Raw genomic sequence first — 13,886 nt, 5'->3', positions numbered from 1 at the left:
CCATGGCCGACCCCCCCCCTAAAAAAAAATTAGACCTATTAATGATATTTTATCCCAAAACCATAGGAGCTGACTCCTGGTCCTGCCTCCATGCCCCCCCCTTCCAAAAAAAATCAATAATATTTTATTCCAAAAACCCTGGCAGCTGACCCCTGGCCCTCCCTCCATGACCCAACACCCCCCCCCCCAAAAAAAAAAAGAATTATTAACAATATTTTATTCCAAAAACAATGGGAGCTGACCCCTGGCACTCCCTCCATGCCCCCCCCCCGGAAAAAAAATTAACAGCAAACTTATTAATGACATTTTATTTGAACAATCATGGGAGCTGACCCCTGGCCTTCCCTCCATGCCCCCCTCCAAAAAAAATATTAATGATATTTTATTCAAAAATCATGAGAGCTGACCCCTGACCCTCTCTCCATGGCTCAGCCCCCCCCCCCCCGAAAAAAAATATTTAACGATATTTTATTCCCAAAATTATGGCAGCTGACCCCAGAACCTCCCTCCATGGATCGACCTCACTCCCCCCCAAAAAAAAAAATTATTAACTATATTTTATTCAAAAAATCACAGAAATTCAGTTTAATTTTATTAGCTTTTCAAAAACTGTTCAAGACACCAACAGTTTTCTCTTCAAATAAGAGTTTTGCTACTGCCCATTTCCCTAACAGTAAAAGCAGAAAGCATACTGCATATTTGGAGCTTTCCTAAAGGAATTATACTACAAATATTTTTGTTTGAACTTATTACCATAATGAAAATAAAATAAAATTGCAGTGAAATAAAATGATGAGCCTTCAGTAATTAATATTATAATGTATCAAATATACAGTTTAATTTTATTAGTTCTTGCCAAGACTTTTCAAGGCACATATAATTCTATTTTGGAACTTATTTTTGAAAAAAAAAGTTATTTTAAAATTTTGAATTTTGAAAAACCTGAAACTTTGGCCTTCAAAAGCAAACAGAAATTAATTTTTTTTTTAAACTCTGAAAAAGAAGTTTTTCAAAGAAAAGTAAAGGCAGTGTTAAACTTAAGATTGGAAGAAATAAAAGCCTACAATAACTCAAATTCAAACCAGCCACAAACTACTATCAAATAAGGAATGAAACCAAAAATGAAGAGAAATTAAATAAACAATCATAGCAAAGAAATCATAAAACAGTGTACTAATATGAATGAATTATATTACAAATATTTTCTTTTCTATTCATTACAGCATTGAAAATAAAAATTACAGTGAAATAAATTCTTGAACTGATGAGCTTTCAAAAATTAATGTCACTATATTTCAAATATTCAGTTTGATTTTATTAGGTCTTTCCAAGACTGTTTAAGACACATACAGTTTTCAGTAAAGTGCCAATGATGCAGTAGGTTTTAGACTTTTACATTTAGGGAGGGAGGCAGTACCAAAACTCTTGTTTGTAGCAATTTTTTTTTTTTTTAAGCTTGATTTGCATATTCAATCCAAGTTTTACTTGTTTTGAGATTTATTTATTCATTTATATTGGTACCTGTTATAGGTTTGTTTACTATGATTGTTTATTTGGGCTAATTTATGTTCATTTTGGGTTTTATTTATAATTCAACAAAAAAAAAATTGTTTTAACCTTGATTTTCATATCAATTTAAACTTTACTTGTTTTGAGCTTTATGTATCCATTTATATTAGTACCTGTTGTATGTTTTTTTGCAACAATTGTTTATTTAATTTCTGTTAGTTTTTTGTTTTATTTATTCTGTAATAGTAGTTTGAGGTTGTTGTGGGTTTGAGTTATTGTAGGTTTTTATTTCTTCTGATCTTAAATTTAATATGGCCTTTAAATTTTTTGGAAAAACTTCTTTTTTCAAAATTTGTTTTTTATTGTCAAAGTTTCGAGTTTTAGCAGGTAAAACAAGAAGGAAATAATTTAATAGAGTGAAACTTTTCATCCTTAAATGAATATTAAATGAGTAATTTAAAACATTTAAAATATAAAATAAGACTTACAATAAAGAGTGGTCATTAAAACTAAAATTAAAACAGTCCTAGAATCTTTACATCAAGGAAGTTCAAGCAGGACTGAAGGAAAGCATTAAGGTAAAAACAAACCAAGGGCATCTTTTTATTTATATTCTTGCTTTTTGGCAGCCAACTTAAAAGGTGTCTGTTTATTCAGGTTCATTGGTATTGGCTAATTATTTTGTAATATAACCTGTTGTTTATATTTTTATGTGTTTTGCTGAGGACAGCCCTTGGATATAGAGCCAAAATATTTATTTAAGGTATTACAAATTCCACTGTCTTAAATTAATTCCTCATGGCTTTACCTTCTGTTGTTTGTATGATGGAAAGGCAGTGTTCTCTTCATTGTATGTACATACAGAATGTCAAAAGGGTGTCTTTGCATTATCCCAGGAAAAAACTATGGCTATTATGTTAAAATTTCAGGGTATGTTATTGAGGATGTTAAGCTAAATCAAATGAAATTAGCTACATCCTATATTGTGAAAAGGGTATATCTCCAATATCTTAGGAACAGCTAGGGGTATTAAGTTAAAACCATCATGACATGTTGAGAGGGAAGTTGAACTAAATTAAAAGACACTGTGCATATCCAAAGCTGTCAAAAAGGTGTGTCTGCAACCACTCATGAAAAGTAAAAGGAATCAAGTTGAAACTTTCAGGGCATGTGGAGGAGGATGATAGATTTATAGTTGTCTATGTTCAAGATTGTAACATGACAGGGGTTAGATTTACATCAGCCCTATAGAACCCTAAATATTAAGCAAATTTTCAACTCATTTGTTTGAACATCATTTCCCATGCCCTTCTATCCAAAGTACTATAGTGCAACTATTATTAAAAATTTGTCCTAGATTTTATCTAGCATATAAATAGTCAGCCAAAATTTGAATTCTTATGGGAAAAAAAACAAACTAATTTAAAATATTCACTTCTAAACCAATAAAAAAGACCAGGTCAATTCAAAACACAAACAGAAATTAATTTTTAAAAGCCTTTTCCACAAAAAAGGTTTTTTGAAGAGAAGTAAAGAGCTACATTAAGCCAAAGGTAAGCAGAAATAGAGTTCTACAAAGTCAAGGTAAGAACAAAGTCAAACTTAAAACAAGCAGAAACTACTACAAAGAGGAATTGGGCAAATGCTGCTTGTGCCTTTTAAAGACCAGGACATTATTTGTATTTTATTGAAAACAAAACGAATTATAAATATTTTCTTTTTAATAACTTAAGTATATCCAAATGTGTTGTGACTTATAAGAATGGCTATCAGTAGGCTATATATTAAATTTTCAATCTATATTTAGTTGTTTATTTCAGAAATATTGGTTATTATGGTCATTTTTTGATGTTATTAGGAATAAAAAACATACACTTAAATAAAAATTGTTTTATTCAGTAAAGTTATACTCTGGTCTTTAGAAAATACAAGAGACATTAGCTCTACTCCTCTTCAAAACAGCTTTTGCTTGTTTTAGTTTAACTTGGTTAATTATAGTATTTTCTACTTGCTTTCAGTTTTATTTATTTATTAGTAGTGATTTATGATATTTGTAAAAAAAAATAAAAAAGGAATCTAATGGTACTATTTACATATTATTAGAATGTTTCCTTTAGAAGCAGCAGTAAATTTCTATTAGGCCACATAATTTAGCTAAGATGAAAGTGAAAATGTCATTTGATGCTTTTTTTGCTCTTTCATAATTCAAGAATTACTTCTGGGACTAATTGCATTTTAAGCCCTTAAAGGGTTCTTGTAAGTATTTTATATGAATAATGAAAGAGCATAAGAAAGCATCAAATGATGTTTTCACTTTCATCCTAGCTATATTATATGGCCAACTACAAATTTGCCATGGAATTTACCCACCCCACCCCCTAATGTTCAAATATATACCCTGAATTGTTGACAGGAAAGTTTTGAATCACAAAATTCAGCTCTATTTTTGTTGCTGGTATTCAAAGAACTTGAAATGGTAGGAAAACAGTTTATATTTGAGTTGCCTAATAAAGGTTTGATTTGTTATAAATAAGTATTTTTGGAATATGTTACACTTGAACAACCTATTTATAAACTAGTGATATGTTTTTAACCACTTTTCAATAACTTAATTAGTGTTGATAACTTCTTTGTGTGGTTACAAAAATGGAATATTTTTGGGGCCCCTCTAAGGGCTTAAAATGCAATTAGTCCCAGAAGTAATTCTTGAATAATGAAAGAGCAAAAAAAGCAACAAATGACATTTTCACTTTCATCTTAGCTAAATTATGTGGCCTACTAGAAATTTACCAAAGTGGCTAACCACTTAACTGACACATGTTAGTGATTCATGGGTGTACAGGGGGGGACAGCTGCCCCCCTCCCTAGAATTTCAAATTTACACTAGATATGGATGAAAAAGCAGTTGAAAAATATAGATGGCTAAAAAAAGCAGTCAATAAAAGGTAGACAGTTGAAAAAGCTGGAAATAAACAGCTGGAATGACAGAATAAAAGTCAAACAGGAAACAATTATCCATAATGTGTTGGAAAGATTTAGGGTAAAATTCTACTTTAGCTACTTCTGGCTATCTTGGAAAGGAGTTTGGTTAGGAAAATGAAATTTTCAGGGATTGATCTACAGGCTAAAGTATGTCCCGGGAAGGTATTTTGAAATACCTACCTCCACTCCTTCTCCCTCTAGAGGGTCCTGACCTTTGATGACCTTTAAAAATCTGTGTGTTATAAAAGTGAAACCTTGTAAAATAGATCTTCTGCTTAAAATGAAGTCCAACAAAATTGTTTTCAGCTTCACAACTTTGCTCAATCCTGATTTATAAAGTTTTAAAGATATGCAAATACATTTCCGAAATATTGACAATTAACATTGATATGGCTTAAACTACTTCTCAAATAACAGGAATTGCATTCTCAGCACTAAAGCCAGAGAAAAAAAAACTTATAGCCTAACTAAAAATTATGGTTAGATTTTGTTTTGTCAAAATTTCAATAGGTATAGACCTGTCATGTAGGCAGATTTCGGGATCCTCTGGAGGCAGAAGGAGAGGAGATAAGTACTTCAAAATACCTTGCCTGGACATATTTTAGCCTGTAGACCCATCCCTGAAAGTTTCATTTTCCTAACCTCACCCTTTTCCAAGATAGGTAAAAGTAACTAAAGTAGAATTTTACCAGATTTAGCTCTAATCCAAGAAGATTGATTAATGCTGGAGCTTATCAATGATTTATGATTTTTGGTGATTACTTATTAGCCTAATAAAGATTTCATAGGTATGATAGAACTTGCTGGCAATGAAAGGTTTTGTGAACTGCCAATAAACTTCAGCCCCCTGCCCCCTCTGGCCCTTCATTACAGAATTGACTGCCCCCCACCCCCTAGAGAAGAAGCTACATATGCCCATTTAGTGATTAGGCCTAGTACATTTTGGAAAAGACAAAAAGGTGCATTGAATGGCATGTTCAGCTTTTAGCTATGAAATTAGTGTAGAAATCAGAAATATAGCCTACCATTTATTCACCAAGGCCTAAATCAGCAGCTTTCCAAGTTAATTAATGATATTGAACTAGGCCTAAGATATTAATAGCACTTAAATTTATTCATGGGTAAGCTAGAACTTGTGTGTAGTCTGTATCTGTCCTGTTCCACCAAGGATAAACCTATCTTAAGCCACTATCCAGTCCTCAAGAAAGGAGTCAATCAAGACTGGGCAATTGCTAAATAGAAGGGAAAATTGGGAAGGATGACCCTAACCTTGAAATACTACCAGCTATATACTCTACAGGAATCTATACACTACTTTATCTCCATAAAACGTGATTTAAGGTAACTGGGGTAGGCCTAACCTAGGCTATTTCAAGGCAATAGGCCTAAGCCAGCTTAGTGAATCACTTATGCTCCCCAAACCACCTGAAAAATTAAAATATTAAGCAATATTGGATATATAACTTACTGCTTATTAGTAGTTTTTAAATGCCTTAAAACCGACAATGTAGGCTTGGTAAATAGTACTATTTTGCTGACCATGTTTTTTTTTAGATATAATGCTCTCAACATTCAAAAGTGTTGCCTTTGAACACGCTTGGAATTGCCGGAATAGACAAAACAATCACAAATATTTCACCAGAAAAACCCCAAAATTCACCAGCATTTATCCAAAAATTCACCAGAAAACTTTGGTCAATAATAGGCTATGCACCAATAAGATACATTGGACATCACGAGCATGAGGAAAGACATTATATTTTTCAAATGTCTTCAACCGCTGTAAGAAGAAAGAGAATTTATACCAAAAATGGAATTTGAATTTCTTAAAATCCTTTTTGTGGATATACAAGATCCTTTTTAATTATTTACTGCTACTTTACCTTTACTTTTCATAATCTTTTGTTTTTGCTTTTATCTGATTTTCCATTGGAATGAATTACTACAATATGAGGTTTTCGTCCTCAAATCGAATCCTGTATGGTTTTGAATGCCTTTAATCCCCATACCACAGCTGGTATTGTTAATGGTATACTTTAGCCTAAAAAAAAACTCAAATGATGTAAATTTCTTATATATTTTCTTTTCTCTGGAAAATTGTCGTGGGTCAAGCCTCAGCTGAAATACCAGACAAACCGTAATAAACCTTATTTCCCTGGTTCCTTTCATGCAACTCCCACTCTCATCCGTCTTATAAATAATGTGGTTTGGTGGTATCCTGCACAAGAAGAATGTTGGCAACAAACATAGGAGCTAGAAAGCACGTAATCCTACCAGCCAGCAAAAACAGATTTCATCATTGACTTTTTAACGGCAGACATTTTGCGAATCGGCAACTTCATCAATTATACCTGGCAATGTTGCCCCCCTCTGTTATACTTATTGTAGCCAGCTCTGTTAATTAATTCATCAGCTCGTCCCCTCGGGAACGGATTCTTTCAAGAATTCAAACCTTTCAGGAATTTTAGGTCTATTGCTGTAATTTATATTTAAGTTTACTAGCTAGATAAGCAAAGGAGACAAAAAACAGGGATCGCGAATGCTTATAGAATTTAAATAGCCATCCGCAAGTCCTGTCTTAAAATTGGAAATGAGAAGGATGAACTGAGAGGCTGTAAGGGAAATCCAGTCAAGAATGAAGCTTATTCCGACGAGCATAGTCCTCGTCTGCTGGGTGCCACGATGAGCCTAGATGCAGCTTGAACATGCAACAAGTACAAGAACGTAAGTGTTTTCATTTATCTGCATTTTTGAAAAAATCGTTATTTTACGTTTTGACTTTGGAAAAATCCCGTTAATGTATCAATGACTTTTGAAAATCCCATTCATGCGTTTTTGACTTTCGACAGAATTGTGTTTGCATGTTTCTATCTTTTTGAAAAAAATCGGTTCGCACATTTCTGGCCTTGGAAAAATCCCTTTCACCTGTCTCTGACTTTTTAAAAATGTTGTTCATAAGCTTCTGACTTTTGAAAATTCCTTTCGTGTGTCTCTAACTTTGGAAAAAAATTCTTTTGGTATGTTTCTATACTTAAAAAAAATTAATATTTTAAAATTAAAATTAATTTTTTTAAAATTAAAATTAATACTACGGACTCGAGTGTCCTTAAGAAAAACTGTTCCGTTGTCTGGAAATAAAACTGTTTCTGTTGACTTGAAAAATATAAAAATGTCCTTAGAATAAATTAACCAAAACAAAATTCAAAGGAAAATTTTTAATGAAACAATGTCATATACAAAATTACATATTATAAATATCATTGAACAATTTTGGATGTTTTAGAATCCGTTCCATGAAATAGCTAAACATGTTCTCTCTTAACATGACACTTATTCTCTTTTCTTACTTCATAACCAGTATTATATTCATTATTCTATTTTGAGTCATACACAATTTTTATTGTGGTTTCAACTAGAAGCTCATTATACGTTCCATCATTGCTGTTACTGGGTTCAATGATTGTGTCTGTTTTTATATTCTCAATAGCACTGTTAATATTGGCATGTGATTTACTTTTCACCAATGCGTCTTTATATTCCTTAGGGTTCTCATTTGCCGACTTCCTTCTTATTTTACTTGTGATTTCATAGTCTATTATTACATTATGTTTCTAAAGGTAACAGTTCCAACATGTAGATAAAATATGGCTTATGACATAACTGCAGCAGTACGCCTGTCTTTTTCTCCTTGCTTTCATTTGAGTGCTGGTACCAGAACGATGATTATATGATTTGTCAATCGGTAGCCTATTACCAGAAGTATAAGGAAGAAGCTTGTCCTCATGGTCAACTATTTGTTTTAAGCTTATATTATCTTTGAGCACCAACTTTTCTAGGATTCTTACTCTTGTATATATGCCATTATAACAGTTGAACTTTTTTGGTACTCCACTGACATTTAATCTCTCACTTTCACGATATCACAACAAACTTTTCTAATGATGTCACCATTATGGGTTGTTTCATAGCTCAGATATTTGTTTTTAAGAGCAGTCAATAATACGATAACTTTTATCATGTACACAGACTTTCTTGAAATATTTTATTTTCCATTTTCTATTAACTCTCACACTACTGATGACAAAGTAGCTTGCGCTAAAAAAAATGTATTCTTTTAGAGCGTGTTCCCGCTTAAAGCGATCTCCTATTGGTCCCTTGGAGAGGTAGAGTGGAATAAATGAGTGATTTATCCTAATTTAGATGGCTCTTGCGCCATTCGGCAATGCAGGCCATAATCTTAGTTTAGTTTTATTTGTGCCCTGTCGTTCCTGCTTTTGCTAAATGAAAACCATATAGACCTTAGCAGTGATTTTTCAGCAACCATTTTTACTACCTATTAGGACTTTTTCTCAAGGTTTGCTGTGAAATTTACTTCAAAAGATTGTAATTGCAATTGGATTCATATAGACGGCTCTTGCACCGTTCGAAAAAACAGGCCAATATTTTAGTCTAGCTTTATCCTGCTAAAGCCTACGCTGCGCAGTGGATAGTGTGTTTAAATTCCGCTCGAAAGGTCACAGGTTCATATCCTGCCGAAGGCAATTTTTTTACGAGTAGAAAACCATATAGACTTTTTCAGTGATTTTCATGCTAGTTTTAGCTACCATGAGCAGGAAGATTGACGCCTCCGCTGAGATTATTCGGCAAAAATCACTTAGCAAATTAAATTCAACCGTTTTGGCGCCATCTATACTAGCGGTTTTATGTTCGCTGGACTTACTACAATTTGAAGCATAGTACTCCCGCAATGCGCGTAAAAGGAGACATAAAAAAAGGCGTGGACATAGAGCAGGCGTTAAGGCCAGAAGGTGGAAACTCATTGATTTTCTACGAATATCTATTATTATGACTGAGACACACTCACGCACAAACAACCGGTGCCCTTCGACCAACCACAACACTGTCTCGATTCAACTCACGGAGCTCCCACCTTTACTCCTTCCGGCAGCTGCTAGTTCACCTATCAACTATACGTATTGCCCACCACCAGTACTAAGACCTCAACCACCTTGTCTGAAGAGAGCAATGCCCAATGTGTTGCTCTGTAACACCCGATCCCTCTCTAACAAAATGGATGAACTTGAAACTGTCCTGCGGCAAAATAATATAGATATTGCTGCAATTACCGAATGCTGGAATGTGACCAAAACAAAATTGCTCAGTCGATGGCTTCGCCGCTAGATTTTTAACAAGAGAAGACAGAGGCATAAACCGTAACAGTGGAGGCGTGCCTATTTTCTGCAAAGGAGACATTACTTATCGGTTCTTGGATGATCTATATCATTTAGACCATGAGTTTCTATGGATTTGCACAAAGCCAAAGTCACTACCTCGCCATTTCTCTTGCGTTGTTTTAGTGGCAGTTTACTACCCTGAAAGTGCCAGAAATCGTAAAGAACTGACTTTGCACCTCCAGAAAGGAGTAAACTATTGCCGTACCAATTTCAGTTGCCCGGCCATCGCTGTGTGTGGCGATTTTAACCAAACTAACAAACAGTACTTGACTCACAGCCTCGGACTCAAACATGTTGTAAAATCTCCTACCCATATAGCCAGTGGAACATTGGACCTGATCCTAACTAATTCTTACGAGTTTCACACCGACCCGGTCTGTTTGAGTGCACTAGGAAAATCTGATCACTTTACTGTTCTTTGGAGATCAAAAGCTCCGACAAAAAAGACCGAAACGAACACAGTTTGTCGTGCGCCCCACCACTGAGTCAAATATTTTTTCTTTCAGACGCTGGATCGGCCAACATTATATCTCGGGAATCATAAATGAGTAGAATCTTGACAAGAAGACTCAGCTTTTCAACTCCGTTTTGTACAAAAAATACAAGGAGCGCTTGTCAACGAAAACAGTCTATAGATCTTATACTAGAAGACCCTGTATCACACTTGAGATTAAATCCCTTATCAAACAACGGGGTCATTCGCATGATGCTCGATTGTACAACAAAGTCGTTGTTCTTAGTTGCAAAGCCAGAAGAACTTACGCATCTAACCTAGTTAATCCTACCCTATTCAGTAACAGCAAAAAATGGCATGATTCTCTGAAAAGGTTAAAAGGTAAAACCCGTGATCCTCACTTAAAAATCCTGAAAGAGTACGACACTTACTTAACAGCTACTGAGGTTAATGGTTTTTTTTCTGGTATTTGCACCACTTACACGAGTTTCTCACACGTGGAATTAGCTGCAGTCCTTGACAGGGGCGTCGTTTGGGGGTGGCAAGGGGGGCAGTTGCCCCCCCCCCCAATAATTTGAAGAAAAATATTATTATAAATTCCATGCCCTTTGCCTGGACCTTTGATCCGGATATGGACCTCTCTTGGCCCCCCCCCCCCCAATAAAAATGCTGGAGATTTGCCCCTGGTCCTTGACACTAGTGCACCTTGTGAACAACGGCCGTCAGTTGAGCCCCATCAAGTGTGCACAGTACTACTGAAGCTCAAAACTCGTAGCTCCTCATATCCTGGAGAAATCCCAGTGCGTCTCCTTAGTTAATTTGCGCCCTCTCTTGCTACCCCTCTCGCTAGTATCATCAACCTTTGGATAACACTCGGCAAATTTCCCAACCCCTGGAAAAAATCCTACATCAAAGTGATCCCTAAGAAATCCCAGCCAAAATCATGCGATGACTTAAGGCCTATCTCGCTGACTCCCTGCATAGCCAAGGTAACAGAAACCTTCGTTGCAAGACTGCTGATGAGTGATATAGAACCAAATATAGACTTTTTCCAGTACGGAGGCCTCAGTGGCTCCAACACGTCAGTTTACTTAGTGCGTCTATATGATGACATTCTATCGTGGCTCGAGAAAGGGAAAAGCTTCGTAGACTTGGCCCTCGGTGATTACAGAAAAGCCTTCGATCTCATCAAATATATTATCGCTCTCAATAACCTAAGTGAAATGGGCGCCAAAAGTGACTTGCTGCATCTAGTTGCTGATTTTCTTTCCCAGTGGAAGCAGTGCGTTTTCACTCTTAGCGAAGACGATTCAAATTCTGGATTTCCCCCAATCACTTGAGGTGCCCCTCAGGGCACTAAACTAGCCGGAATTATTTTCCTCGCTGTGACTAACTTCATCCTGAGTACTTTCAAGGACAGATATAAAGTCGTTCATGATCTGTCATTCTAACTCAAGTATATACTAGAAGGCCACCCCCTTTTTGATCCTAGTCTACCCACGGTTTTTCAGAATGAATGCGAGCGAGCTAGTCTTACCCTCAATGAATAGAAGTACAAGGTGTTGCGTTTCAACCCTCTTAGATCGGACTTTCAGGAACCACCTACCTTGTTTAAAACAGTTGACAGTGAGAAAATGAATGTCGTAGTCTTCTCCGTTGATTATAAGTTAACCAACCACGTAAGTGAACTTGTGCGGAAAGCGTATGCACTACTGCTGTCAATGGTTACGATGAAGCAATTAGGGGTGAGTGAAAATTTCATTAGGGTTGCTTTCAATATTTATATCCTACCCATCATTGAATATGCGTGCCCAGTGTGGGACCCTAGTGTACAGTTGAGTGCTGTAGTGTGTTAAGATATCGAAGCTATCCAAATACGGGCTTGTAAGATTATGCTGGGTCAGGCCTTCCCTACCTATGACAATGCGCTTAAGGTTCTTGGTCTCGAGTCGCTTTTTAACCGCCGCCAGAGACTTATTTGCCAGTTTGGCCAATTCCTGCCCCGTAGCAGCAAACACAGGACGATCCTGCCCCCGCTAGCCCCCATTACGTCCCGTACCCGGAGACAATAAAAGCCCAACTCTTTATCTTTATTTTTGGTGCACTTGAACTCATTGTAATAATTGTTAGCCTCCCTTTCGAGTTTAGCTCCCTGTTGGCTTTATTTAATTATTTGTGTTGTTTATATTTGTATGAAATACAATTTATCTAATTAACCCAGTGACGAGCCGTATAACTCGCTACCAGAATTCCTTTGTCCCCTTTTTTACAGACATGGTCAATAAATCCTAAGAAAAGTAATATGGTTTTATTCATTTTTTGTTGTCGTATTTGTTATTTGACTTTGTCGTGTTTGTAAAAACCCTCGGTATTAGTACTTTTAGTGCTAAAAAGAGTAAGTTTAATAAAATATGTCTATGTCTATGTCTATTTTATCTCACAATCAAATGCATTTTGAGTTGCTGAAAAAAAACCCGTTCCCCTGTCTCTGACTTTTGAAAATATCGTTCATAAGTCTCTGACTTAGAAAATCCTATCCGTGTGTCTCTAACGTTTGAAAAACGTTGTGTCTCTAACGCTTAGTACGATCTCCGATTGGTCCCCTAGAAGCGAGTGGAGTAATCGAGTGACGTAATCTCACAGTTTAAGGCATTTTAGGTGTCCAAGAAACAAAAAAGCACAAAATTGAACAACTTTGAATCGCGACTAACAAACGTATACCCTTTTCATTTCATAGTCCCAAAAAACTTCATAACATTATTTTTTGTTACAAGTATACACAATTTCTTTTAAAAATATGAAAAAAAGTTGAAAATTCTTGCAAAATAAAGTTGGGGTTGGCACTGGGCCATTGAGGGCCAAGGGGCACAGGACTCTTGGGGGGCAAGGGTCTCAGGGGGGATATGAGCCATTTTCCGTTGACAACTGTCCTACTGTCTATGCTTAGTAGCACACATACTGCTGTAGTCATTGCAATATAAATAGTAAATGAAGTATTAGTAGTAGTCAAAGTATTTGTGGTTGTAGTATTAGTAGTAGCGTGCACATATTGCCTTTTGGTCAATTGATCTTCCCCTTTAAGTTTTCCCTGAAAGTTCCAACTTAATACCCTAATCCATTCTTGAGATATGCCCTTTTAACAATCTACATGCAAATAGCTTGTTTGGATTTAGTGCAAATTTCCACTCAATATTCTGTCAAATTTTCATCTTCATACCCTTAACCTTAATAGTAGGCTACTAGTATCGTAGTAGTAGTGGTAGTAGGAGAAGCAGTAGTAGCATTAGTAGTATTGTGTTAGTAGTAGTGCAGCAGTATTAATAGCAGTAGTAGCATGCACATGTTGCGTTTTGGTCAGTTGAACACCCCCTCATACTGTCCTGGAAATTTCAGCTTGATACGGTAAGCCACTCCAAACATATTACCGATGCGTCCTTTTGTCGACTTTCCCCTCAATATTTCCTAAGAATTTTCACTTCAATATCTTCAGCGGTACTTGTATAATATAGCGCCGACCACTCAAAAAGTGAAGGTAGGTTAACCCCAATGAAATATACCTAAGTATGATCAAAAATAATACTTTAGAAACAAATTTGAGCTATATATTTGCACATACGGGGGGGGGTATAAAGTATGATGGGTCTGCATGCAAAATGTGTTAGCTACAATTACTCTGCATATTATGAAGTAAGAGTTGTTTTCTGACT

The 13,886-nt window shown here is 35.7% G+C and overlaps 1 protein-coding gene across 2 annotated transcripts in view; it reads right to left on the bottom strand.

The window, feature by feature from the left end:
* Window positions 1-6,060, bottom strand: part of LOC148952099 (uncharacterized) — a 644,245-nt gene extending 638,185 nt beyond the window's left edge. For both annotated transcript variants that reach the window (XM_089089541.1, XM_089089542.1), the window contains exon 1: window positions 5,960-6,060. In XM_089089541.1, coding sequence (XP_088945667.1) covers window positions 5,960-6,033 — 74 coding nt within the window. In that variant the 5' untranslated portion in view covers window positions 6,034-6,060. The remainder of the gene's footprint in view (window positions 1-5,959) is intronic.
* Window positions 6,061-13,886: the final 7,826 nt, after the last annotated feature.

The sequence above is a fragment of the Artemia sp. Qi Xiang Cuo genome, chromosome 5 (genome assembly GCF_049724085.1).
Source record: "Artemia sp. Qi Xiang Cuo chromosome 5, ASM4972408v1, whole genome shotgun sequence".
NCBI lineage: Eukaryota > Metazoa > Arthropoda > Branchiopoda > Anostraca > Artemiidae > Artemia > Artemia sp. Qi Xiang Cuo.
Note: the sequence above shows the minus strand (reverse complement) of the source record. Positions and strands in the feature narration are given on the sequence as shown.